This window comes from Acanthochromis polyacanthus, chromosome 11 (assembly GCF_021347895.1).
Source record: "Acanthochromis polyacanthus isolate Apoly-LR-REF ecotype Palm Island chromosome 11, KAUST_Apoly_ChrSc, whole genome shotgun sequence".
Lineage (NCBI taxonomy): Eukaryota > Metazoa > Chordata > Actinopteri > Pomacentridae > Acanthochromis > Acanthochromis polyacanthus.
The window spans coordinates 29,252,560-29,280,534 of record NC_067123.1 but is presented as its reverse complement, the minus strand read 5'-3'; the positions used below and the strand labels follow the sequence as shown (position 1 = coordinate 29,280,534).

At 40.5% G+C, this 27,975-nt stretch overlaps 1 protein-coding gene across 1 annotated transcript; it reads left to right on the top strand.

The window, feature by feature from the left end:
* The first annotated feature begins 1,296 nt into the window (after positions 1-1,296).
* Positions 1,297-27,511, top strand: cpne4b (copine IVb). The gene is made up of 16 exons (XM_022202825.2): positions 1,297-1,634; positions 6,347-6,537; positions 10,802-10,981; positions 14,178-14,249; positions 14,497-14,571; positions 15,214-15,297; positions 15,391-15,480; positions 17,169-17,267; positions 17,495-17,581; positions 19,275-19,334; positions 19,432-19,565; positions 19,825-19,879; positions 20,108-20,159; positions 20,767-20,900; positions 21,331-21,567; positions 26,525-27,511. Exons 2-16 carry the CDS (start codon positions 6,367-6,369, stop codon positions 26,654-26,656), a joined length of 1,662 nt encoding a protein of 553 aa, XP_022058517.1. The 5' UTR covers positions 1,297-1,634; positions 6,347-6,366; the 3' UTR covers positions 26,657-27,511.
* The last annotated feature ends 464 nt before the right edge of the window (positions 27,512-27,975 follow it).

Here is a 27,975-nt window from a genome sequence, read left to right as displayed (position 1 = left end):
TAATAAATCCAATGGAGTAGATTAAAAAGATCAAAAATAAATAAATAAAACAGACCACTTTCACAGTATTTTCGGATTATTCCCATGCTTGTTTATTATAGCAGCGAAATCCCCAAAACTGGAATAATAAAACCAATGAAACGGATTAATGACATTAAAAGTAAACTTGAATTCATCTATTATTTTCTGCAGAAATCACCAAAACCAGAAAGCACATTCAATAAAATAGATTAAAAGCATAAGATGAATCAAAATTAAAATGAAACAGACAGCTTTCACTGGTCTATTACTTTTTAAATATGACTTTGATTGTTTAAAATAGCAGCCAAATCCCCAAAACTAATGTAACAAAGCAGTGAAATAGATTAAAAACATCAAACATGCCAAACAGACCCTATTTATTTGTCAATTATTTTGTGATAATTTCCACCATTGTTTATTCTAACAGCAAAAATCCCCAAAGCTGGGATAAGAAGACCAATATAATAGACTGAAGCTTAAAAAAAATAAAAATAGACCACTTTCATTTTCCTGTTATTTTTAGATCATTTAAATGTTTCTTTATTTTAGCAGCAGGAATCACCAAAACTTTAATAAGTGAAAGAAAAAGGCATGAACAGATAACAAATACTAATAAAAAATTACATGGACTGCTGTCATTTCTATATTACTTTTAAATTATTTTAAAGTTTGTTTATTCATAAATGGCCAAAAACTGGACTAAAAACAAACAATAAATTGATCAAAAACATAAAAAAATAAATCGGACAAGTTTTCGTCTATTGCTGTCTAATTATTTCAGTGTGCATTCTCACAGCAAAATCCCTCAATGAATAATAAACCAATTAAAAGATTAAAGTAATAAAAGATAATATAGACTACAGTCATTTATCATTTTTTTTCTAATTAAATTCATGCTTGTTTTCATTAAAAGCATTCAAATAAATAAATAAAAGAACACCTTTGTGTATAGTATTATCTAATAGTTTCCTTGTTTATGTATTCAGGCAGCATAAATCGCCTCACACCCGTACTGGAAAGGTTTTTAAATGAATCTGAGCCAGTGAATCTGGTGGGCACAGCGTGAACTTTCACTGCCAGGCGGTCTCAGGTGTGCGGTCAGCGTTTATTATGAAACCGCTGAAGCGCATCGCAGCCAATCAAAGCTGAGAAGCAGGAGGGGAAAAAAATTCAGCTTTTCAAAGTTTGAGCCGACTGAAACCACCACAAGATGGAGCTGATGCACTGCGGTCAGCCTCTCCCCCCCCCCCTCCTGGTCCCTGGGCACCGCTGCGCTCTCTGCGGCCCCCGGTGGAGCCAGCGGATTACAAACTCCAGTTAAGTGGCGCACCGTCCTCCTCCTCCCCATCTTTCACCCAGAGTCAACCCAGGCGTGCGGAGCGCAAACCTCACCGGGCTCGGGATTTTTTTTTTCTCCCCTCCTCTTTTCAGAGAAGCAGCTCAGTCTGACTGCCGGCACCAAAAGCGGTCGAGCTCTGCGGTGTTAGAAGAGGGGGAACTGAAGGAGGGAACACACAGACAAAGAGAGTGAGATGGGTCCGGAGGCGGTGAGGTATTCGTGATTGGCGAAGTTCTTCGGCTCCGCTCCGGATCTTTTTCTCCAGGTCGTTGAGGTGAGTTTTATCTCTGCAGGATTTCCGAGCTGCCCGGATGGTGCATGTCTACCCCAGGTGCGTGAGAGGGGCTGGTGCTGTAACTAATATGCGCCCTGGACAATTTATAGGCTTGGACATGCATGCTTAATTAAAACCCACCTTCTTAATTATTGTGCATGACTTTCTGCTTATTACTTATTATAGCAAACCAAAAGGCTGCCAGTTTTATTACCAGTCAACAAGATGCGAGTCTGAAGACATCCACAGGGACTTGAGATATTGCCCCTGAAATACTGGAAACACTGGGTGGCTACTCCTGGAGAGCCTCTGCTTTAATGGTATTCTCCTGGAGTGCAATAAGATAAGATAAGCCCTACAAGAGAGGAAGATCCACCTCATTCTCTGTCCCTCTCTGTCTTTTTCTTTTCTGCCTCCCTTCATTATTTCTCACTTGCCTGCCTTTCTACAGTTCTTCTTCTCACTCCATCTCTCTAATCCTCCCCTCGCTCTCACAATATCTGTCTCCCTCACTCCTTCCCTGGTTCATATGTCAACTCTAATAACACTGTAAGTTTGCAGCACTTGGCTGGCTCACTTTGGATATTCCTCTCAGCCTCTGTGTGTCCACTCTTCAAATGAGCATATCGCTGTCAGCAGCACGGATTGATATTCTGTATAAGGTTGCACGCCGCCACATGCCTCTTTAGGGCAGTGGCTGAATGACAGTGCTGATAATCAATATGTGACCGAGCAATTATAGTGCACTTCAGTGTCAGGCACCTTCCTGGGACTAAATCATTAACGCCACGTCTGTCACGATCACATGTGAAGGTGAATGGTCACACACAGGTACATATACACCTACAGAGATATGTAAATGTGTACATATACACATAAAGCCAAGGGTCATGGCAACCTTGCTCTAGTGATTGTCACAGTGTGGAGAATAAGAGCTGAGAGTGGAGAGCCTCAGAAGGATTTCGACACTCAACAATCAATCACTGCTCTTCCGTGTTTTACGTTTGTGTGTGTGAATTATGGGGATAAACATCAGCTTCTGCTTCTGTTTGATCGTGTGCAGCATAAAGAAATATCTTAGACTCCTATTTCTTGACAGTATGTTTGAAACATGCTCTGTGACTCTGTGTATGTTTGCACAAATCTGAGAAGATATCGACATTTAGTCAGCATCTTAGCACAATTGCGGAGCGTAAATATTAAAAAATTCACCAGTTGTCAACTTTAGCAAAGCCGCCGCAAGATCTTGTGACCAAGTGTGATAGAGAAATTAATTGTCACCTCTGGCAGTGTGCGGCACATGTGACAGCTGATGCTTTGTTGTACTGTAAAGGCAGATTCTGCACACAGCTTTTGTATACAGTAGCTCTGGCTGCAGAGATCTTCCCCCATCACTATCAGTGTCATCTGCTGTCAGCCGGAACAGACAGGCATCTGCTGCTTCCCGCACACACACACACACACACACACACACACACACACACACACACACACACACACACACACACACACCCGTGCAGAAATGTACCATCACGGACAGGGGCGCGTACGGAAACACAACCGACTACACAGCACTTGCACGCAGGTCTGTTGTATGTCAGAGACCTGCCCTGTGGCTCCGTCCACGTCCGTTTGTCTGTACACAGCTCCATTGACTGTGCTTAGCTAAAAATAATCAGCAACACACACTTCGAACATGAATTATGAAAGATAGAAGGAAAGAGCGAGTAGGAGAGAGAGACATTCAGGTCAGAGTCAGACCCAATTCCAAGAGCTTCTCTCCCCGAGGATGATGATTCTAGACCATAGCATTAATATTCAGCTTATACCATCTAGCACATAATGGTTATCCCTTAGTTTGGGCTAACTGGACCTGAAGCCACCCAAAGGTTAAGCTCAGGGCTTTATGCATGAAAGGGCCTGGGAAATTGAATCTGTGCGTTTTGAGATTAATTATGCATGTGCTGCGGTGCTTCCAATGTAGCTAATTGTAATTAATTTTACAGCTAGGTTTAAGTAAGTGTGAGCTTTGGAACTGGCCTCGGCTGTTGTGGCCTTTGAATAAAGTGCTCGTGTCGCTGCATTGCATTATTAAGTGCACTATTTTTTACTTGAAAGAAATAGTTCAGCATGTTAGGAAATGTTTTTCTTGCCCAGAAGGTTGATACCACCCTCGTGTCTGTCTCTTAAATGTGAAGCTACAGACAGGATAAATACTGTCTCCATCTAAATGTTTAAAAAAATGCCTATCATATTGTAATTTTTTCACCGAGATATTGTACAGCTTTAACAAATTTGATATAATGCAATCATTTCTGAACCTTAGAGTAGTTGGTTGGGCAATTTTCTTGCCGTTGGGTACAGCAAGGTTTCCCTTTGACTCTTTGCTGCCAAGCTACACTTAATGCCTCCTGGCTGGAGCTTCATAACTGACAAAAAAGGTGGGATTAGTATCACTCTTGTCATCCAACTCTTGAAAAAAGCAGCTATTTCCCAATATTTTGAACTGTTCTGTTAAAGGACATGTTCACCCGCACCGTCTTGATGAAGATATGATTTGGAACTACGTGAGCTCGGGTGTTTATGTACTTTAAAGAATCATAAAGGCGTAAACACTTAAACGGGTGCAGAAAACTAGCAGGAGAATAAAGAGTGTCAAGCTGAGTGTGCAAACACCCACACACATACGGTCCGGAGAAGAAGCCTTATTAAGCGGAATAACTGAAAACACCTGCGTCGGTGGTTGATGGATGTGTAGAGTTATCCCGTGTAACCCATTAAAAATCAGCCCGTGTATGTGATATTGAATGCTGTTTCTATGTGCAAATGCCCCTGAGAGATGCTTCTCCATTGATTTCCTTGATGTATATTAAATTGTTAGTTTATCACTTGGTGGAATTCTCTATTATCTTGGAGCTTGAGTGAATGAAAAGCAGCAGATGAAGACTTGGGACAGATTAAAAGAAAAACCACATAAAGCGTCTTAGTAAGGTGTTTTGGGAAGTACGTACTCCAAGAATAGCTTCAATGCTCCTTGGCATTGATTCTCCAACTCTCTGGAACGCTACTGGAGGGATGAACATCTTTCTTTCAAAAGATATTTCCACATTTGGTGTTGTGATGGTGTTGGTATAGAGCTCAACATGTCAGTCCAAAATCTCTCATAGGTGTTAAAATCTGGTGACTTTAAAGGAAAAAAAAAAGATTTACACCACTTTCATCCAACCGTTCAGTGACCCCTCATGCCTTTTGGATGGGGATGTTGTTATTCTGGTAGAGAAGACAGATAGAAAGTGTTTCATCTCAAAATGATTGCTCAGAATAGCTTCGTATTGATTTATAGTGACTTCGACTTTTCATGATTCCCAAACCATGCCAGCAAAAAAAAAAAGCCACCAGATCCCCTCATTGAAGAGATCAAGGATTCATGCCTGGACTGTTCTCTTTGTCACACAAGCACTGAAGATTGTCAAATTATGACTCATCTGACTGTGACACCTTTTTCCCACTAGCAATTTTCAAAAGTGCATTCATCTTTCTCATGAGATGTTCATGCACTGAACCCCTACGATAATGTCACTACTGCACATATCATATAAAATCACTGTGCAACTGTCGACACGCTGCTCTTGCTGAGCATCTGTTCAGACAAACGTTCATCATATGCATGCTGTTGGCAACAGTTCCCAACCTTATTTACTGATGTCTTTCCCATCGATCTAAACGCAGATACCACTTTAGTCATTGTGCTTATTGAAACACCAGCCAGTTAAGCTCCGTAACTGAAGCTCCTGCCATCCGTGCCTCGTAAGTCAACCCTCCTTCAAAGCCACTTAGATCTATTCCTCTTGTCATCATGAAACAGAATCAGATCAAACTGGACCTGCTCTGCATTTCTATATGTACATGTCTCAGAGCACGATTGGATGTTGATTGCATAATACCAAGCAGGACACCTCTACAGAAGCCTCTGTTTTTCTACTTATTTATTCAGATTTTTCCTTTAATTTGACACCCATATGCATATTTAAATATTTTATAATGGTGATGTGCCACATACTTAACAATTTATTCCATGGGGAAAAAGATAAAAAAAAAAACTGTGTTGCAGTGATTAGGAGGCTTGACAATATTCTATTCAGGGACTGTGAACATTATACACTCTGTAGAAACCTGAGGAGAAACCCGGCAATATGTTCTGGTTACTCAGCAGAGCTCGCTGTATGCTTGTGTGTATGTGTGTGCACGCTTGTGCATGTTTGTAGAGGTTTCTTTGTGCTAGTTAGCGGACATTATGCAACAATGTATGTTGACGTTAACATATGTAGGTGCACGGTTGTGTGTGTTTGTGCTTTTACTGTACAATACATGTGTATTTGTGCGCATTTGTGGACCTCGTGTGGTATTAAGTGGCTTCAGAGTTCTGACCTTGAACAGTTTGAGCGCTGTGTGCTTAGTCAGGGCCACTGCATCTGCTCGTGTCAAGACAAACAACAGTTCAAATAAACTGCAGTGCAATGGATTTTTAATCTATCTATCTATCTATCTATCTATCTATCTATCTATCTATCTATCTATCTATCTATCTATCTATCTATCTATCTATCTATCTATCTATCTATCTATCTATCTATCTATCTATCTATCTATCTATCAAGTGCAAATTAAGTGCAAATGAACCACATATTGTCTTCTTCTCTCTCCCCCTCCAGTGTGTGATTGTGTGTTCAGCATGAGTAACATCTACGAGTCTGCAGAGGCCACGCTGGGCTTCATCAGCTCTCCATGCCTGACCAAAGTGGAGCTGAGAGTGGCGTGCCGGGGGATCGCGGATCGTGACGCCCTGTCCAAACCTGACCCGTGCGTGGTGTTGAAGATGCAGTCGCACGGCCAGTGGTTTGAGGTACGGTAATGGGGTGGGGTGGAGGGGAGAAGTAAACGTGTCTCCAGTTCAGAAAAAAAAAAGCTGCTTCATAACCAGAAAACAATTGTATAATGCTCAGTCAGAGTGATCAGTCAAGACGTGTTGTCTTTTCTCATAACACTGATTCACCCAGCCTAAAACACTCTGAATAAGAGATGCAGGTGTATGAGTCAACGTGTTCTGTATGTGGGTGCACCAGTGCCCAAAACTGATTTGCAGTGATAAAGTTTGCATTTGCATTTGGAGTTTGAACACCTTATCTTTAATGCCTGTTCGGATTTTTGCTCATACTGCAACTTTGATCCAGTCCTCATTGTCGACTTGATTGTAGCTATTCAAAGTTATTTTCATTTCTACACCATTTGCCCATGACCTGATGTTCCAGTCAGACTGGGAACATACAGCAAGTGTCTTCATCTTCTTTTCGTGTTCTCTTGCAAATGAATCTTTGTAACTTCCCTGCAGACAGCACTTGAAATTCGTCAAGCATGTCATTGAATTTATGTTTGACTAAATGATTGTGTGTAATCAAGGACCTGAGCTCTCATGCAGAGCTGTGATTGTGTCGCCAACCTTCTCATACTGAATTACGGCTTATGTTTGCTTCTTATAAATTATGGATGTTAATTGCAAATAGAAATGACAGTTTTGTTTCAGACAATTTTTTGGAGCATTTTTTAGGCTCTGTTTATTAGTGACAGTGGAAAGAGACAGTGAATATGGGGAAGAGAATAGTGGAATTATATGCAAGACCCTATCAGAAAATTGAACCAGAAGTTTGCTCCTCAATTTGCAGCAATGTGGTATGACTCAAAACATTCAGCTACAGGGTCACACCAGAAATGACAATTTTTGTAGAGTGGTGTAAAAGTCTTGAAATTGAAGGTGGGCTCTTACACTATTAAAAATGAATATATAAAAATATGGTATATTGTGACATTAAAAAAAACTTTAAAAACAGTAATAGTAATGGGAAATATCTGTAAAATAAAGATTTTTTTGGCAGATTTACACATAATTAAAAGGTAAGTGTTTACTAGATATTATCTGTAATTTAACAAAACATAAAAAAATCTGTAAAGTAATTGTAAAAAAATGGGATTTTATTTTCCCATTTAATCTTTAATATATATATATATATATCTTTCTCTCGAATAATGGCAAATATATATACAAGAAGGATGTTTTTGCAGATTTAAATGCAATGAAAATACTGTAATTGTACAGCCAAACTTTGTAAAAGAGACAGTTCGCATTTTTTAAACACAGATTTTTTTTTGATGTGGACATTATGTAGAGGTACGGACTTTTTTTTGTTTGCGATTTTGTTTTACAATTACTATGCAGATTCATATTTTTTTTATCTTTGATTTGGCTAAATGTTATCTGCAATTTAACGAGAAACTCTGTTAGATAACTGTTACGTACCATTTTTCACTCCTCAGTACGCATAATTATTCTTTGAAATGGTAGCAAATATTTGTAAAAATAATAATATTTTTGCAGATTTAACTACAGCACAACAATCTAATTTCACGGTCAAACTTTCTAAAAGAGTGAATTACCATTTATAAAAAATAAAAACTTGTCATGTGGACATTATGTATTTTACGATATTTTTAAATGTGATTTTTTTATTTAATTACCATTTAGAAAAATACCAATTTTTGATCAATTAAATGTATTAAATTTTTCTGATTTCTACAATTTATCTACAATGTAACAAAATGGGGAAATTCTGTCAGATAGTTACTGAGCTCAATAAACTTACAACTGAAAACTGTAAAAAAAAAAAAGGAAGGTTTTTTTTACAGTGTACCTTTCCAAAAACAAGTTGTCTCCCCCAATCATTTTAATAATGAAAATATTAACAGCGCCAAGCTACATTTTCCTGCAATTAAAGGCCATTTTATTGGGCTCATTGCGCACTGAAAAAACCCCACATAGATGGAGACACTGCTCTCCAAAAATGTGGGTGTCAGTACTGGATGGTCAGTACTGTCACCTCCCAGGAAGATTTACATGTTCTCCCTGTGTCTCCATGGGTTCTCTCTGGGTGCTCTGGCCTCTTCGCACAGTCCAAAGACGTGTATGGCAGGTTAACTGATGATTCTAAATTTCCTGACCATGCATCTGTCTCCTTGTGTTAGCCCTGTGATGAACTGGCAATCTGTCCACTGTGCATCGTCCAAAGTCAGCTTCGGTAGGATCCAACCGCTGCAACCCTTGAAGCAGCTATAGCTGATGGACGGCTCCTCCTAGAGAGCAGATTGTTTGTTACATAAAAATGGATAAGTGGTGTTGTTTTCCTTCCTCTCCCTCTGCCTCCAAGATCCAGCTTCTCTTTCAGGATGTTCAAATGGAATCTCCTACTTTACAAAGCATTTCATTTTTTCCACTGAAGCTTCTACGGTGGCAGCATCGTATACTATCTGAGCGTTGTAAGAGGGAAAAGATGAACCAATTTTAGGAAGATGTGGATTGTCATTTCCTTTTCTGTCTCCTTCCTGTGTTTCTAGGACAGACAGACAGACATATACTGAGTGTGCTTCCTTCCTGCCTTCCTTTTAAATATGTAGATACACGCCCACGCATCCATCCTCGCATATTCAGTGCTACAGTGACCCACACAACAGACGTACATGCACGTCTGTAGATCCCCACATGCCACACACTAATACAGAAATGAAAGCTGCGCTACCACACACAAGCACACATACATGCACGCACAAATATACACATTCTATTTCCACAGGGGCTCAAGATCAAGTGCCCAGAAAGTAGTGCAGTATTATTCCCTCTTTGGAGACACCACAAAAAGCTACTTTGTGTGTGTGAGAGGGAGAGAGGGGGAGAATTTTTGAGTTTGTGCTGCGATAAACCCCTTTGAGTGAGTGTGGGGATAGACAAATGTTATCACTGCCCATCAGATCCAGAGTCTTCTAATTGGATAATTGTTGAGAGAGTGTGTTCAAGCCGCTGGGTGAGTGTGTTTGTGTTTTCCACTCTTTCTCCTTTAATGAGTCGCCGGCCTATTGAGGTAAGTGTCAGAAATCGGCCAAGATTTGTGTGTATTTGGAGTCTGCTGGTGTGTGATTGACTCTGTCTCTCTCTCTCTGTGTGCATGTGTGTGGGCCAAAGGGTTATCGACGATAAAAGGGGCCCAGTCGTTGCTGCTAGTGTTGGATAGGTTTTGTTGGCGACGTCGTGGCAGACTTTTATTCGGCATTCTAATCCTTTCTGTGTCAGGCAGTTGGAGAGAAGAAAAAAAAAAGTGAGATCAATGCAGCAGCTACAATTCCAATCTCTGTGTAGTCAAAGCTTTTGCATGATTTTTAGCCATCAAGAAAAATCAATGATCACAGTTCTCAAGTTGATAAGTGTAAACAATGTGGTAATGGCTATTTGCGGTAATTGCTGCGATGCTGAAGTCTGCCGAGGCTCACAAATCAATCCACAGTGTGTTGCTTGTTGAATGAGGTTTTCATACTTTCAGGCCACTTTGAAAAGACCACAAAAAAAACTCAATTTGAAGTGAAGCTGGCAATAATAAAGTAGCCTTGAGAAACATTTTTTTACTGCCTCATATCTGAAGTCTGTATAGCAAAAGAATAATATGAAGTGTTGTTTGTTACTAGATGTTCTGATCAATCCAGCTATGTATGTGTTTACGTATCTCTCTCTATATTTATATATATAGATAGAGAGTAAAAATATACATTTGTTCATAATATTTCTCTTCAATATTGCTGAAAAATATTAACTCTGCATATTACAAATTCTGCAAAACAGTTAATTCATTCATTTTTAATTGGATTGCATTCATTTTAAAAGAGAAACTAATGTCTGAATTCACAAATCAACTTAAAAATGCCAGCTAGGCCAAAGAAATTACAGAATATTTTATTTTTAAATTTACATTTCATTTCGATTGTTTTCATTTTATGCAGTCCTCGGCCTTCCTGCTGTGGTGAAAATTTTGCCAAATATTCTCAGGACGTACACAATAAACCTACCTTGCCGGCTGCAATGTTTTCTGCTGTAAATCTAAGGCAAACAATTGTGCATTTTTTTCACATTGATAGGAACTGCTAGTTTCTGAAAAAAAATAAATGCCACCAGAAGTGGATATCAACTTTGTTTACTCTTCTTTAGTTCGATTTTTGGTCATTTACATGCCAAAAGTACATAAATCAGAGGGTTAAACATGAAGTTCTGCGTGTGGATGTGTGTGTATTTACAGGTGGACCGTACAGAGGTGATCCGCAGCAGCAGCAGCCCGGTCTTCTCCAAGATTTTCTTGGTGGATTACTACTTTGAGGAGGTCCAGAGGCTCCGCTTTGAGCTTCACGACATCAGCTCTGGCAACAATGGCCTCCGTGACGCAGACTTCCTGGGAGCCATGGAGTGTACCTTAGGACAGGTCAGTGTGTCTTCTTATTCGTTTGTAAATGCGTAAAGCAAGAAGACTGGTTTGACACATGATCATACAGCAGCCTTTCTTGAGCCTTTACACTTTACACTTACTATAATCGTGCCCTTTTACATATAGTTCATAAACGCTGTTACACTCTTTGCTATTACTGCCTCCCTTCACTTTATGGCGTTCATCAAACATACATCTCTTATGAGTCAACCTTATATGACTGAATGTGAAACGGCACGTTAGGTAGGTCACGCAGAAGTTCATATATGGTGCACATCTGAACAGAATGGCATGTAAGATTGAGTTCACCGTCAGAACCTGAAATGAAGTGAGCAATCTTCTACCGGAGGAAGTAGTGCATTTATGTGCATCAGTGGGTGCACTTACAGTCGCTGTGTTGGTTGGAGCTTGCCAGTCAGCTTCAGAGCTATTCATGCTTGAATGCAGAGCTTTGATGTTAAAAACTATGGACTGGAGTATATAATCCGCTGTAAAGTTCACCGAGCATGTCGGGATGTTACACACATGTATCAGATAACGTATACTGTAGTTTGGGTTAAAGGCCAACTTCAACAGTGGATTGAATCCTAATGTGATCTTTTCACTTCAGGTCGCCTGCTGTCACCATGTGCAGCTCTTCGCCTAGTGTTTTCTACGCCCTTGGGTTACTTAAAGCCCTGAAGGTGCTGCAAACTGTTCCAAAAGAAGTTCTGTGTGCTAAACTATACGGTCTCTCAGTGATGTTGTTGTAATCAATATTTAAAGATGTGCTCTGTTTACATCCTTCACACAACGTCCTGGAGCATTCAAAAAAGAAACTTAGTATTGCAGAAGCACTCATTAACAAGATGAATATGTTGATTTCAGGAAATTACCATAAAATGTGATACTGAATGAGAGGAAATAGGAAGCGAAAACAGCAGCCCACAGATTTCTGGTTCAGTCTGCTGTGCGGACGAGTGAAGTGTTTGCTTTCACTTATCATTGTCAGAGTCGCTGTCAGCAACAAAGCTGGTGCATTTACAATAGTTGGTAGAACTGAGATAAATGACAAAAAGAGGATCATTTTTTAAGGTTCACTGATATGAGATACAAATGTTTCATCTGGGTATGAGAAGCAACATTTATGCTACTATGCATCCAGGATTTTGTGAAGAAAGAGACAAATTATATCAGAGTGATACGAAAGGATGTAACTGATCAACTAACAGAAATCAATTTAGTCAAAAATGGCGCAGATAACAGGAAGTTTTGTGCTAAGACTATGTGTTATATTGAATAACCTGTGGCATTAGTGTCTTTTTCTGTGTACAGTGGAAGCCCCCTAGAATTCTTCTTGTCATGACTTAGAAATTTAGCCAGAGGAAAATCTTGCCGTGCACTGTCAGTGATATTGTTACAAATTGCAAGTAAACAAATATACAAGACACATTGTCAGACTAGCTGGGATAGGCTCCAGCACCCCCCGCGACCCTAGTGAGGATAAAGCGGTGTATAGAGGATGGATGGATGGACATTGTCAGACTTAGAGCTGCTACAATAAATCTTTTTTATATTTTAACAATAGTCAGTAGACAGCAGTTGGTGATATTTTGTGCAGCTGTAGGTACACTCAGAGGGCCTTTTATTGTGGGCAGTCTAAGGCACACCTGTGCACTAATCATGGTGTCTAATCAGCATCTTGATATGGCACACCTGTGAGGTGGGAGGGATTATCTCAGCAAAGGAGAAGTGCTAACTATCACAGATTTAGACACATTTGTGAACAATATTTGAGAGAAATGGTGATATTGTGTATGTGGAAAAAGTTTTAGATCTTTGAGTTCATGTCATAAAAAATGGGAGCAAAAACAAAAGTGTTGCGTTTATATTTTTGTTGAGTGTATTTTCAGCAAAAGAGCTCTAAAAATGCACTGTGTACTAAATTCTCAGTAGCAAACAGGAGAAAGATGAATTTAGCAACTTTGACAACTAACCCTCCTGTTGTCTTCATTTACAAAATAATGTTTTCTTGTCTGAAAAAATACCAAAAATTCAGCAAAAAGAATTCCCCAAATTTCTGAAAATTTGCAAAACCTTCAGGAAGAAAATTTCTTAAAAGTTTCCCTTAAAAGTTTTATTTAAAAAAAAAAAAAGTTCCCCAAATTTGGCAAGAAAATTCTGGTAAACATCAAAAAATTAGTAAAATCTTCCAAAAAATATCCTAAAAATATCTAAAATGATTACATATATATCAGTAAATCTTCTAATATTTTCTTTAGGCACATTCACAAAAAAAAAGTTGTGAATGTTCTTAAGAAACATTTTAAACATTTCTTTTTTTTCCCACCAAAACATGTTCAAAGATTTCCCAAAAATGTTGAAAATGTGGACATCAGAAGTTTCACTGTGAAAATATGTTTTTTTTCCCCCCGAAATTTTCAATCTTTAAAACGGGTCAGTTTTGACCCGCAGAACAGCACAAGAGTTAAAAAAACAAGTTTTTGGAAGTCTGAAGGAGGTCCAAAGGAGTGATTTCTCATATTCCCCAGGTGGACAGGAATGCAAATCCAAATGAAAGCTTTGATAGTTATGGTATACCAATATGGCAACACAAAAATCTGCTCAGATTTGTGAAATCTTTTCAATTTCATGCTGTCTTTCAGTCATAAATCTTGACATAAAACTAAAGGAACAGTAATACTGATGAGTCCTGAATGCAAAAACTCCTCTGAAGAAGAAGCGTAACGTATCATTTGTGTTTTCATGCAGACTGAGATTCTTTTTCTTGACAAATACGGACGAAAACCCCAATTCCAAACCACACTCTTGTCCAGTCTGACCTGAGATGCTCTTGCTGCTGTTTCATTCTGCAAGCGTCTCACTGACCTCCCTGATGTAAAGCCTTCGGCAGCGTCTCCAACCCCAGAAGGCACCTGTACGGCACCAGCCTGGAACTAAATGGTTATACGTGAAGACAGCCTCAGATTTCTCAGGAGCTGGCGGATCAAAACAGTAACGCCAAGCCCGAGGAAATTTCATTTGACAGTTTAGCGAGAACGGTGACTCCACCATGCTGTTTTGTGTCTGCTGGATGTCTGAGTTGGTGGTAGTGTTATGACATTAAGAAGAAGTGCGAACCTCTAAGGGGGAAAATGGAAGATGTGATCTGATTTTTCTTTACAATCTGCGCTTCTGTTCCCGTTTGTTGCAGATCGTCTCACAGAGGAAACTGACCAAAGCTCTTCTCAAACAGGGAAACACTGCAGGGAAGTCTTCCATAATGGTACGACAACAGTTCTCCAAAGTCAGCCCACCTCAGCTACACATGCCCAACGCTGGCACAAATCACACACACACCCCACATCTTGCACTCAGACACTCTGAAGATAATTAATTTGATGATGTTGCCCGCTCAATCTGTTCTGTTCCTCATTTCCATCTCATTTTCTCTCACCTCCTTCTTATACCTCTGAGTCTGCCTCCTTCTCTCTCTCTTTGCCTCCTCGTCTTCCTCTTCTTTCTCTGTGCAGGTGACAGCAGAGGAGCTGTCAGGTAACGACGATTATGTCGAACTCTCCTTCAGCGCTCGTAAGCTAGATGACAAGGTTGGTGCCGTTGTGTGCTCGGTTTTTCAAAAAATAGTTGAAATATTCTTTTGAGTTTGTGTGTGCATGCTGTTAGGAGGATGTTTGTGTAGTGAGTGTATGAGTAGAGCTGTGGGAATTGATGCTGAAGCAACTCACACAATCCGCAGAAGTACAATCTGGCATTAGAGGAGGCCTGCTGAGATAGGTGGGTACCCTCCTTCCTCAACAACCCCCTTTTATCTCACCAACCTCACCACATACACACAGATAACTATATTAATTTTCAGCCTTCACACACACACTCACACACACACACACACACACACACACACACACACACACACACACACACACACACACACACACACACACGCACACACGCACGCACGCACGCACGCACGCACGCACACACGCACGCACACACACACACGCGTGCCACGGATGACTAATCCAAACAAGTTGCCCCCAAGGGGGAAAGATGGAAGAAAGCGCGGGAGGGGTGGTTAAATTGGAAAGGACAGGAAAGGGATGGATGGGAGAAACAAGGGAAAAGCGAGGGAAAGGGGGCTTGAAATAATGAATCTGTTAGTGTGTGAATGATTTATGGTGATCAAAGGCAGCTCTGAGGGAATGCCTTACATGCGTGTTTTCTCTCTGAAGGATTTTTTCAGCAAGTCAGACCCTTTCCTGGAGATTTTTAGAATAAATGATGATGGGACTGAGTCACTGGTGCACAGAACTGAGGTAATTACATGCACACACGCATATAGATGTACTAATTTGGATCTGTGATTAATGATAAGTGTGATTTTTGTGTGTGTGTGTGTGTGCACACAGACGGTCATGAACAACCTGAGCCCAGTTTGGAAATCCTTCAAAGTTTCCTTGAACACGCTCTGCAGCGGAGACCACGAAAGGGAGCTGAAGGTGAGTCTGCAAATGGAAGTGTTTTAGCAGCTCCAAAATAAGGCTAACATCATTTTATTTATCATTAAACACTATCTCCAAAAACCTGAGTGTGTGAAAACCTTGGCTACAGCTCCCTTTACTATTTAAGTTCCCGCAAAGCTCATTTAACGCACCAAGGCCAAACAGCACCTGAATAAGTGCCAGTGTTTATTTGCAAGGTGTTTCAATTCATTTACCACATACAAGCCACATAGACACACACAGATATGTAACTGGATAAAATGGCATGATCAGGTCTGTATTCAGAGGGTTCAGTTCGGGTCATGTTCTGTGTTTCCTAATGTCATTGTGTTATTTAAAGGGTGTGAAAGAGCCCATTGGTCATCTTAATCTCTCACCTTTACTCGGCAGAATAGATCGACGTGTGTGTGCGTTTTGTGTAAAGCGGTGGCCGCACACCAGCTGCACACAGTTATTCCTGCCATGAATAAACATAAGCTTGTTCATTAAATATTCAGAGGCATCTTAACTCTGCATGGCTCCTGACAGCAGGAGAAAGGGCTCACACACTCGCAAACCCACACGCACGCCATCGGCTATGGTTTCCAGGGCTACCTGTTTGAAGCATCAGGGCTATAGTGAGAAATGGCAGGGCAGAGATTTCTATTCAGACCACTTGCTTTCTTTTCACAAGGGTCTAAAACTGACCAATGCATAAATGCATAACCCTCCTCTGCAGTGTGTCGCTGTCTCTTCCTTTGTACTTCACCTCCGCCCCGGTTCTCCACCACTCTACTTTTCTTTCCGTCCCTCCGTCGCCGTCTCTCTTTCTCTTGGTCTCTCCCCTGTCAAACAGTTAGTATTCAGTGAATGGAGCAGGAGCTCTTCATTTTTTCATTACTCTCTGGCACAGCTCTTAGGAACTTCGAGTGGAAGCACGACTGCAAAAGCAAGCGCTTGCTCCCTCACACCCAAAAATTACTGTCAAAAACACAAACTCGCAGATGATCACTCACACACACACGCACACACGCACACACACACACACACACACACACACACACACACACACACACACACACACACACACACACACACACACACACACACACTTCAGGTGCAGGCTCTCAGCAGCTCAAGTAGAAGACAGGAAATGAGGGGATTATTGCCGGTCATTGTTTTTAATCAGGCCTTGTTGAATTGGTTCTGATCACAAGTTGCTCGGCTGACCTTAGGCGAGAAGGTCACAAAGCTCTACAGCTAAATGAGTCCGTCACTAGACCTTTCCAGAACAGATTTTTGCTATGTTGCTGGCCGTCTCCACTGACACACTTTATTGAATATTATTGATTGTCCGACAGCCCGGATATTGTTGCTTTTTGTCACCTTTTAAAATTACGGGGTTGTTCCTTTATGATGCGCTGAGCCTTGCCCCGTTGACCCTCGCTTGATTGAGGTCATTTATCTGGTCTAGTAGGTTCTCTGAGAGAAACAAACACACACACTCATAAAGCTGTCTCTTAAGCTGCGTCCCTCTCAGCATCCAAAGATTAATATTTCACCGCTCCATTGCCCCCCCGCCAACACCACCTTATCAATCATTCAGCATGGCATTTCCCTGCATGCCTGCGAGTGCATGTGTGCGCGTTTAGCGCTGCAGCTGGGCTCTGACTGAATGAATGCGTGTTTGTTTGTGTCCGTTCCAGTGCACGGTTTGGGATTGGGACTCCAACGGAAAACATGACTTTATTGGGGAGTTTCAGACCACGTTTAAGGAGATGAGGGCAGAGCAGGAGGGCAAACAGGTGAGAAAATGCACTTCTACACATGCTGATATCAGATGAAAGAGAAGCTGACACTCTGATTTCTTTATCTGGACTATAGTTTGATCCTTTTTTTTTACAATTATATGCATGTTTGGAGTCAGTGTGGAGGTGTTTTGTTATGTGCTATGCAGATAATTAGGCAGACATTTCCTTTCTTGACTCCCTCTACACCGACATTAACATAATTTGTGTGTGCGTTTGCCCAGATCCAGTGGGAATGCATCAACCCTAAATATCAGATAAAGAAGAAAAATTACAGGAACTCTGGTACTGTCATTCTCAACCACTGTAAGGTGATGTAACACAATATCATCTCCCTGTATTTTCTGCAATCTATCTTTGTTCATGGGTATTTTCTGTGGCGGCTGCAACCATTTATTATTTTCAGTATTCATTTGCCAGCTAATTATTTAGCCGATTAATTGTTTAACCTTCTGAACCTGAAGGGAATGTTTGCTGCTGCCACATTTGTTCTCACTATCTAATTTTTCGTTCAAATGTGACGTCCTGCACCTTTATGGAAAAAGCACAATCATGGCTAGAAGTAGATAGAACTCAGAAATGTGGTATGTGCAGTTTAACAAAGTCAGAATGCCATACATTATAAAAAAAGAAAAAGAAAAACTAGAAGTTGAATTTATTTGATTATATATTCCAGAACAATGGAGAAAACTTGGAATCAAACAATTTCAACGTGTCAATTGATGTTAACAACACTGGAAAAACAATAGTAACTCTCCATACTATAGATATTTTACTACTAACAATTTCAGTTTGTTTCTTTACTTGTTGTCTGTCTTCTCTGTTGAGAAGTCCCTGAATTTTTGTAATTTAGTTGTTGGTCACAGTTGAATCACTAATAGCTTCATGGCTGTGCTTGGGAGCACATAGTTTTTCATTTTCTGCAGAATCTAGTTAATCCAAATGGTTTATTTTTGATGATTTTTTTAATACGACATGCAGAATAAAATGATTGTCATGAAACATCACAGTTTTAGGCTTATTTTTCCTGACAGAAACACAAATGAGTAGTTTAAGGACCACTGGATAGATGAAAATCACACAATTCTGTTTTTGCAATTTCTCAATCTGATAAAATGTACAACTTTGGAGATTTTTTTAACGATAGCTTTCCTTTTATACCAACTGTGGCTTTTTGGGCATTCGGAGGGTTAACCTTTAAAATGTCAGATAATATTGAAAAATTGCAAACACACATTTCTTACAGCGGAGGATTTGACCTTCACATTGCAAATGTTGTCACAACACACTTCATAAACCGGAAGATATTAAATCTGCGTTGATATAAAACAAAGAAAAGAAGCAAATCCTCACACTGAGTAGCTTTTTGGACCAGACAGCTAATCTTCTAATTATGTCAGCGATAATTTCAAGCATCGCCACACTCTGAAAACAGTTACATTGAACCGTGTGGGCTTTTCTACTTTGGAAGGAGTCTTATCATTTCTGCTCCATGCACTACATACACTACTAATTTCTTGCTGAACATTGTGTACAGATGTATATCTACATTTATGTGTGTACAGTAGTATATGGCATGATACACTACAGCTCAAAAGTTTAGGGTCATCCAGACAATTTCATGTTTTCCATGAAAACGTACACTTTTAGTCATGTGCTAACATAATTGCACAAGGGTTTTCTAATCATCAGTTAGCCTTTCAACACAGTTAGCTAACACAATGTAGCATTAGAACACAGGAGTGATGGTTGCTGGAAATGTTCCTCTGTACTGTTCTGAGTGACCCCAAACTTTTAGACGGTAGTGTACATGTCAGGGCATTAGTGCATACGGTCACGTGCGATTACTTGCTCCATGTGTGTATTGTATGTCTGCATTTCAAACAACTCTAGCACCAGTTTTGAAACACATCCCCCTCTGCTGCTGTGAAGACTGTCTTGGTTTTCATTTCTCCTCCACAGTTCATGACATAAAGCCTAAATTTAAACAATCTCTCCTGACAGATCATCAAAATGTATTCCTTCCTGGATTACATCATGGGAGGCTGCCAGATTCAATTCACAGTACGCGCTGTCACACACTGCATAATATCCTCAATATTTACGTCAGTATATCACCGCCTGTTCCTGCCCACTCATGCTGTGCCTGTTTCTGTCCCAGGTGGCAATAGACTTTACGGCTTCCAACGGGGATCCCAGAAACAGCTGCTCCCTCCACTACATCCACCCCTACCAGCCCAACGAGTACCTCAAAGCGCTGGTGGCTGTGGGGGAGATTTGCCAAGACTATGACAGGTGGGATTCAATCCATCAATCATCGTTCACCTAATGCCGACACACACACACACACACACACACTCAAACACACACAAACATTACATTTTCTCTCTGAGGATCAAATCCTTTGATTAAAGTCTCCAAATAAAGGCGTTTCTATGTGCTTTTAATTCAAATAAAAGCCTCTAAATCTCATATTATGTCCGTTATTTGACCTTGTATCTGTCCTTTACTCCATGTTTTTCAATAAACCGTGCCTCTTTTTCTCTTTTTCCAGTGATAAAATGTTTCCCGCATTTGGTTTTGGAGCTCTGATACCACCTGACTTTAAGGTAGGGCATTTGGGATGTGTTTGTGTGTGTGTGTGTTTGCAGTAACAAGGAGAGTTGTGGACGGTTTTAGATTTTGATTTTAGATGTCTTCTGGAGGCACAGCTTGCTTTTGATCAACATGAAAGGAGAATGCATCTGTCAACCTGTAAATTGGACTGAACATGTTGTGCTGAGCGCTCGGTTTGTTGTGGCAGTGAAAGACTTGTGTGTTTTCTGCCCTGTCTGAAGGTTTCGCACGATTTCGCCGTGAACTTTGACGAGGACAACCCCGAGTGTGCCGGTGAGGGTTTCACTTTGCACACACACAGACTCCACAGAAAGTTTCACATCCGTACATCACAGAACCACAACAGTCCTGCAATATCGCCGCTCCACGCCTCTCATCCTGTCCCTCGCTGTCGGTCCCATATTTTTCCCTCTTTATCTGTAACCTCCCTCCGTTTCTTCCTATCACAATACACACAGGCGTGCACACACTTAAACACACACACGCACATGCAGCTGGGAGATTTGTCACTATGCTGCAGGAAGCATTTCAGCCTCTAAGAAACAGAGAAAAACAACACTAATCTGTATGTGTGAAATGGGCTTCTTTGCTCTTCTCCCCACATAGCTGCTGCTCCTGTTGCGAAGGTGTGCATGTGTATATGTGTGTGGGTGTTTGTGCGTGCGTGTCATGCAGCGTTTCTGTCGACTGTAAGGGAATGGTTTCTGAAAAATGCCCAGTGACCTTCGAGTGCAATCACACGCGCCGAATCTGATTTATTTCGGCGGATACTTTGCAAATGCAGGAACTTTGACTTTGCGAGGTCATGTGCAAACACATAGACAGGAAGATGAATGAACAAGCAGATGAAAGAACCGACATTTGCGTGTGTTTGTTGCAGGAATCCAAGGCGTGGTGGAGGCCTACCAGAATTGCCTCCCTAAGATCCAGCTGTACGGGCCCACCAACATCGCCCCAATCATCCAGAAAGTGGCCTCCTCCGCCTCCGAGGAGATGCACACCAAAGAGGCCATGGTGAGAGGGAGAATGAGAAAAATATAAAAAGGACTGAATCCTTGTGGTCCTGGTGTGACTGTTGGTGTTTGCACTAGCAGCAGGGGGAAGACAAATAGCAATGTAGACACAGGAAAGTGAGATATCAGCAGAGGTGAAAGATGAGCAGTGAGAGATGAACTGCAAAGAAAGAGGAGGGGGGGGGCAGTGATTGATATTAATTTAATTCCACTCATAAATTGTAGCGCAGAAATTCCTCTCCGCCTTAATGCCTTCCGCTTCTCTCTGGCTCTCCAGTGGATTAGAGGGAGTTTTATTCAAATTAGCCCCCCGACGAGGAGACACTTTTTAAACACAAATTTCATTCTATTCCTGCTCTTCCCCTCTATTTCACCCACCAATCTCCCCCCTCTCTCTCACCTCCACCTGTCACCCTTACCTGCCCCGCCAGGAATACTTCATCCTGCTGATCCTGACAGACGGCGTCATCACCGACATGGCCGACACACGGGAGGCCATCGTGCACGCCTCCCACCTTCCCATGTCCGTCATCATCGTGGGCGTGGGCAACGCGGACTTCACAGACATGCAGATTCTGGACGGGGACGACGGGATCCTGCGTTCACCCAAAGGCGAGCCTGTCCTCCGTGACATCGTCCAGTTTGTCCCCTTCAAGGACTTCAAGCACGTAGGTGGTGGCGGTCGGGGGGGGGTTACACCAAATGCTGTTTTTCAGCTGTTTTTGTACATCGGTGTTGCGACTCTTCCGCATCCAGCATAACTACAGGGGATACCAGCCTGTTAAAGCTTTCCCAACATAAAAGAGCATAAGAAATTGAAGGAGTATTAGGAATTTATTTTTAACACGGGTTACACATTTAAAAAGGGCTGCAAGAGTGAATTACTTGCACAATACTTGAGACTCTGATATTAAACAATAGCACTGATTTTGCATTTTCTTTACTTTAGTCTAAGGCATCAAATCATGATTTTGAGCAAAAGTGCCCAGATATTCAGCCAGATAAGAGCCCCTAGTAAAAATATATGACTGCAAACCAAATTTAGTAGCCCACCTGTTTTTCAATGTTAAAAACTTAATTTTAATTCGTAATAGTATCGGAATGAAGAAGGATTTGGATCAAGAATTGGGCCAAAAAAATCTGCTTGGGATATCCCTTAATGTTAGTGCCCCAACATGAAGACAAGCAAAGAAATCAGAAATCGCCATGAATGTGTCTCATTCTGCTCTGAACAGCACATTGACTAAATAGTGCCTCATTTAAATGAGGCTGAATTCAAATATGACCTTAATGCTGTGGGTTTAGACATGGCTCACAGACACAAATTGGTGGCACTCGAACAGAAACAGCCAGCTGAAGACTTTATTCGAAAACAACAACAGCAGCACATTTATTCAAGTACAAAAGAAGCAGCTCACTGCACAGTTTTCTTGAGTTTGTGCTGCAACACCAACCTTTTAAATTGCAATTAGGAGTCCTGTTATGGCGAATGAGTAACAACAGAAACTCTATCAGCCTTTGAAATGAACAAATCTTGAAAATGTTTAGTTTCTCTTAGTGTGGACCAGTCAGAACTCGGTGTGTGTGCGTGCGTGTGTGTACCTATTTCAGCGCTAAGCCCCTTTTGGACTAGCACTTACTGCGTCAGACCTAGTAAATTTCTGTGTCCTTTTCAGCACAACATCATATGAATGGATAGGAACACACAAGTGGCGTACTTGCAATTGTGTGAAGCAATTTAGGGAAGTGTTTTTTCCACATTCTAGCACTAATATTGGCCCAAAAACCTCCCAAAAAGACACATCATGAAACACCTTTTTTCCTCAATTTGCCCAACAACTTCGCATCTATTACAAATGTCCATAAAAATACGTCATTATAATGATAACAGAACAGCTCACATTAATGGGACTCAGTGATGATAAATGTAATCCAGGTTTTGACAAAATGTTAACAGTAACACAGCAGCATGATCCATATAAGTGTCTCCAAGAAAGTTGTGCGATTGTCTGCACGTAGCAAAACAGCTATAACTTCACTAATTCCTAATAATTCTACATTATCTCCCACATGGAGACAAGATCACTCAGGCTCTAACAAGAAGTCACACTGTGTTCTTTTTTATTATAATTATTAAAGGTGAGCTGTCTGACGGATTTGCAGTTTATGATCTACAGTTAAATCACTTGTTAAATAGCGGTCATCCTAAGGTTGAGTCGTGAGCTCCATCACAGCTGTCAGGGTATTTTTTTATTTTACTCTTCATAAAATAGCAGTTAGATTATCAGCACACATGGAGAGAATTTTATATGTTGAGTGCCCTACACACCCCTTGATTTGCTATCCAATCTCACTTGAATGATGAATATTGTGCACATACCAGGACTCCCTCCATCACTGTCATGTGTACGCCGGAACGAAGCTGTGAGGGACATTAATGTAAAAAGTGACAGAATGGTGGCACTGAAAGAGATTGATGATGCCACCAATTTTGCGTGTCCTATCCCATGTCTGAGATGGGGTTTATAAGTTAAGGGTGAGGACATCTTTTTGGCACTAAAACCTTAAAATGATGGAGCGATTTTTGATGTGTGTGTTTGGTGGGTATTACTGGAGGGGTAGTGAGTGTGTGTGGGCGTAATATGCTTGGTGTGCTCGTCAAAACACATCAGCCAGCTCGTCTCCGCGTGTTTGCGTGTGCATTCATGCGTGCGTATCTCTCTTCTGATGGCATTCATTTGGCTGTGCCCGGATGTGATCTGCTGGGTCTGTTACGGTGAGTTTGGTCTGTGACAGGTTGGGAAATTAACCAATTATATCTTGTCTAAACAGCGAGAGAAAGTGGGGTAGAGCTTAGGAAGCGATGGAAGGAGCAGCAACGTGCAGTGCAGCTGAAGGTGTACAGAGACAGACAGAGAGGAAGAGTGAAGAATGAATGTGAAAGCATGAGTGGAGGGAGAGAGGCGGTCCACTGGTGATGGTGTTGGAGGGGTGTCAACGGAGGGAGACCGGAGCGAAAGACAAAAGGGAGCGAGGGAGTGTGTGACAAAGGTGGAGAGGTGATTTTCTGCTCTGTCGTTTCTTTTCAGAAGGGATTAGCAGGACAGAGCTGCCGGCTGACAGGCAGAGTGGGGGGATAACAGGTAGATAGGAGCAGAGGAGGGAGAGCAGAGGGGGGAGGCTGGAAATGAGAGGAGGAGGAGGAGGGTGAAGAGGTTGGGGTGGGTGCACTTTGATGATGCATTGTCTCGGGGAATTATGTGAGACGGAGTACGACAGACTCTGTGACTTTGAGGATTCAGACGTGTGTGTGTGTGTGCGTTCGGCAGCATGTGTGCGCATGCAGACAAGTGGCTGCACAATGTGTGTGTGCGTGTGTGTAATTATGAGTGTGTGTTCATAAATGCGTTCGAAGAAGGGGTGAGGATTTCTCCCTCTTGCTTCACTTCACTGCTACTATCATTCTTTTTAACAACTTACTGTACAGATTTCCCCTGTTTTTGTTAAAATCACAAAGAAGAATGACTTTACATGACCAAAACTGTGCACAGTCTACACATCACAATCCTGTCATTTTACACATCTGACCATAAAATGACACTTTTTTTTGCCGTATTTAACACCTTGATGCTAAAATTGATTTAGAATGAAATCAAAAACATTTTTGTGTGTTTTTGCTTTCCAGCTGATGCTAAAATAAGTGGAGATTGTTCATTTATCTATTACACATGGAACAGATATATAGTAATAACAACAGATATATAATAATTAGGTCCCATTCTGACCGGTCCTACGAGAAACCAATGCCTGCAAAAGGTCCCGAGGTACGTATTGAATATGCACAAACCGACATTGGGGGAATGGATACGATATCTCGGCTGCAGTCTGAATAAAAATCATTTTTTGTTGTCGTTTTACAGATTTTCCCTGCTTTGTTCAATTGGTAAATTATAGATATTCAGTATCTTTTTCTTTTACAATATGTGACCGTAAAATCAAATTGTTCCACAGATTTCCTCTGTGCCTTGAAATACACAACAATACCACTGAGATTACATTCACACCTTCACATTTACATTACTATCTATGCATTTCTATATTTTATAGACAATTTTATTGTATATAAAGATGCAAATATCGTTCATTAAAAACACTAAAAAGCCAGAAAAGTGCAGAATCTCATTTAAAACTGTATTGTACTACTGCTTTCTGTTATTTTATGGGTTTTCATTGGTTTATTTATTTGGTTCCCCAGTTGCCAAGAGAGTGTTATTTTTCACAGCTTTCTTTGTCTTTTTTTAACCAGTGCAACTAATCTGCATTTATATCTGGCAAGCCTAATAAATCACAATAAAAAAAATAGTTAAAAAAATCGAAACTGAGCTGATAGTGACAGTTTTTTTCAGTTTTGAAGTGTGCATTCTAGCAACAAAGGTCCAAATAATGTCAAGGAAAGTTGTAATCCATTGTGTTTTTCTAATTCAGTTTGGGGGTTTCCAACCTACATTGTTACTTTTTCACTACAGTTGTTTGTGCTATGAAACTGCATTTTCCCATTAATATTTTGCAAGGGTCACCTGAGTTTTAAGTTACAAGTGTGAGCTGTAAATAAAAGATAAATGTAGCTTCTGGTTCTGAAAGGTGAAGTCAATGCAGAAATGACTTGAACTTGCATTTTTCCTGATGACCAGCAGGGGGCGACTACTTCTGCTGTGAAAAGAGGTCTAATTATATAAAAGTGTATGAGAAAATGACCGTACTTCTCACTTGCTTTGGTACCTCATTGAGCATTTTAGTAGTAGGTTATGAACATAATTGATAGCTTAAAGAGGTTTTGAATACAGGCTTTCCCATTTAAATTAAAATAGATGATTAAACAAGGTATATTTGACACAGGTATGTCACTGATTATTTAATATTTGTTTATTCATGTTATTTATTTTCTGTTTTATTTGAGTGACTTTTAGTGATGTTTTGAACATTTTGATGTGTTTTTGTGGCTTTAAAAAAATTTTTCTCCCTTGTCCAAAATAAAAATATTCATTCATCCATTCATTCATTCATTCTTTCATTCATAGTTTGGGTTGTGGCTAGCTTGTGATAGGCTGGTCACTACTAATCACTCAGTGCAATGTCCTCGCATTCTCTCCTGCCAACTACTAAACCTGAGGCTCACAGCATATTCTACAAACCAATAAGACATCGCAATGGCTACATCTAACTTTTATACAGTCTATGATTTCCACACACAATTTTTAAATAGTAAAATCCATAATTATTAAATTGTACACCATAAATTATAGTAGTTTAGCATGTGTGGTCATTTACTTTTGCACAGTGTGAAGACAGTCCCTTCATGAAAAACATGACAAGACATGATGCATTTTTCTGCTGTGCTGTTTTGTTGCACACATATATAGAAACCAGGCTATGGGGAACAAAAAAGGTGAAAGCAGGCATGTTTTTGAGGTTGTCAGATGAGCCTGTCTGATCACATCCGTCTCACTGGTCCAGACCTCTGACAGCAGCGGGCTCAACAGTAAATTGTAGCATCCTGGAAACAGGCATGGCTGCTGATGTGTGTGTGTTGGTGACTGGTCTCCTCCTCTCTCTCTGTATTTCCAGGCCTCCCCAGCTGCCCTGGCTAAGAGCGTTCTGGCAGAAGTCCCTAACCAGGTGGTAGATTACTACAATGCGAAAGGAATTAAACCCAAGTGTATGTCGGACTACGAGTCCACAAGAACCTTCAGCCCCTGACAATGGACTATGCGCATACACAATTACACACACACACACACACACACACACACACATATATATATATATATATATATAAACAGTAAATATATATACATTTAAGTACTGTATAATACATATACAATTCCAAAAAGCACAAGCACATATACACAAACAAACATGTACACACAACAGTACTACATACAGTAGTCTAGCTCAGAGAATTAGCTTGTTCTGGTGAAACAGTTTGAACTACTCCATTGATGACTATTGCATGTTTGGCCACAATGGCATCACCTGGGATATTATTACTATCTACTGTATATTGGAAAGGTATTTATAGAATTAAGAACAGTCTTCTGAACCAGCATGCAGACTCTCCATAGCCCAGTGAAAGAAATGACACTTCTACCTTATTTAGATAACTAGCAAGTATAGACCAAAAGATCTGTGAGTAGAAAAGCAAAAACCGCTTAACCCAAAATGCTTAGAATTAGCATTGCAAATGTTATTTATGGGGATGATTGCACTCCTGTTAGTGTACTGCAGACCTGCATGCATAATTCAGCTCCCGCTAATATCCAATCTCTAGTAGCTGCTTGCTAGTTATGAAATAAAGTATCTCTGTCATTTGAGTGAGATTCGGGGGTTGACGTGGGTGTTTGGGGTTCTTTTCTACAGAGTTGTTTGAGATTTTGCTAAATGGAAATGAACAACTTAATAATTGTAATAATTTCTTAATAACCTTCTTACATTGTAAAGAGTTTTGGGAGGATAGACAAGCGTGTGTGGTAGAAACTCATCTGTGAGGCGAAAATTGTTTTCTGTATTCTGCATGTTGATTATAATAAAGGCACTTTGGTTTTCTCATTTTGATCCTTGTGTGTGTGTGCGTGCATGCAGTGATTTATTTCACATTATCGGTGCTCACCTCTTTTTTAGAAACAAAAATATCTACAGCAAAATATTAACAACTGTAAGTTAGGATTGCATTTTGGCATGTCGGCACTATTGATTACATTGTCTGCTAAGAATTGATGAAAATAGTTTTTTCTGAGTGACAAAAACAGCTTTTTTTCTGTATGTGTATTTGTGTTTGAGTGTATAATCATGTTGCATGAAGGTATAATCTAGAATAACAAAGGAAGAGCTTGTGGCAGCCTGTTGGTGGATTTATTTTTCTCGACTCAGCGAGCTTCTGTTCCTGCTTCCCACTGAATATACTGCCTGTTTGTGTATGCAGACCTCCAGTGAGCTTAGATATCACACATCTCTCCATCTCTCTTGTGGACAGCCATGCTTCATTATTGAATGAAATGCAACTCCACAATACTTCAAAC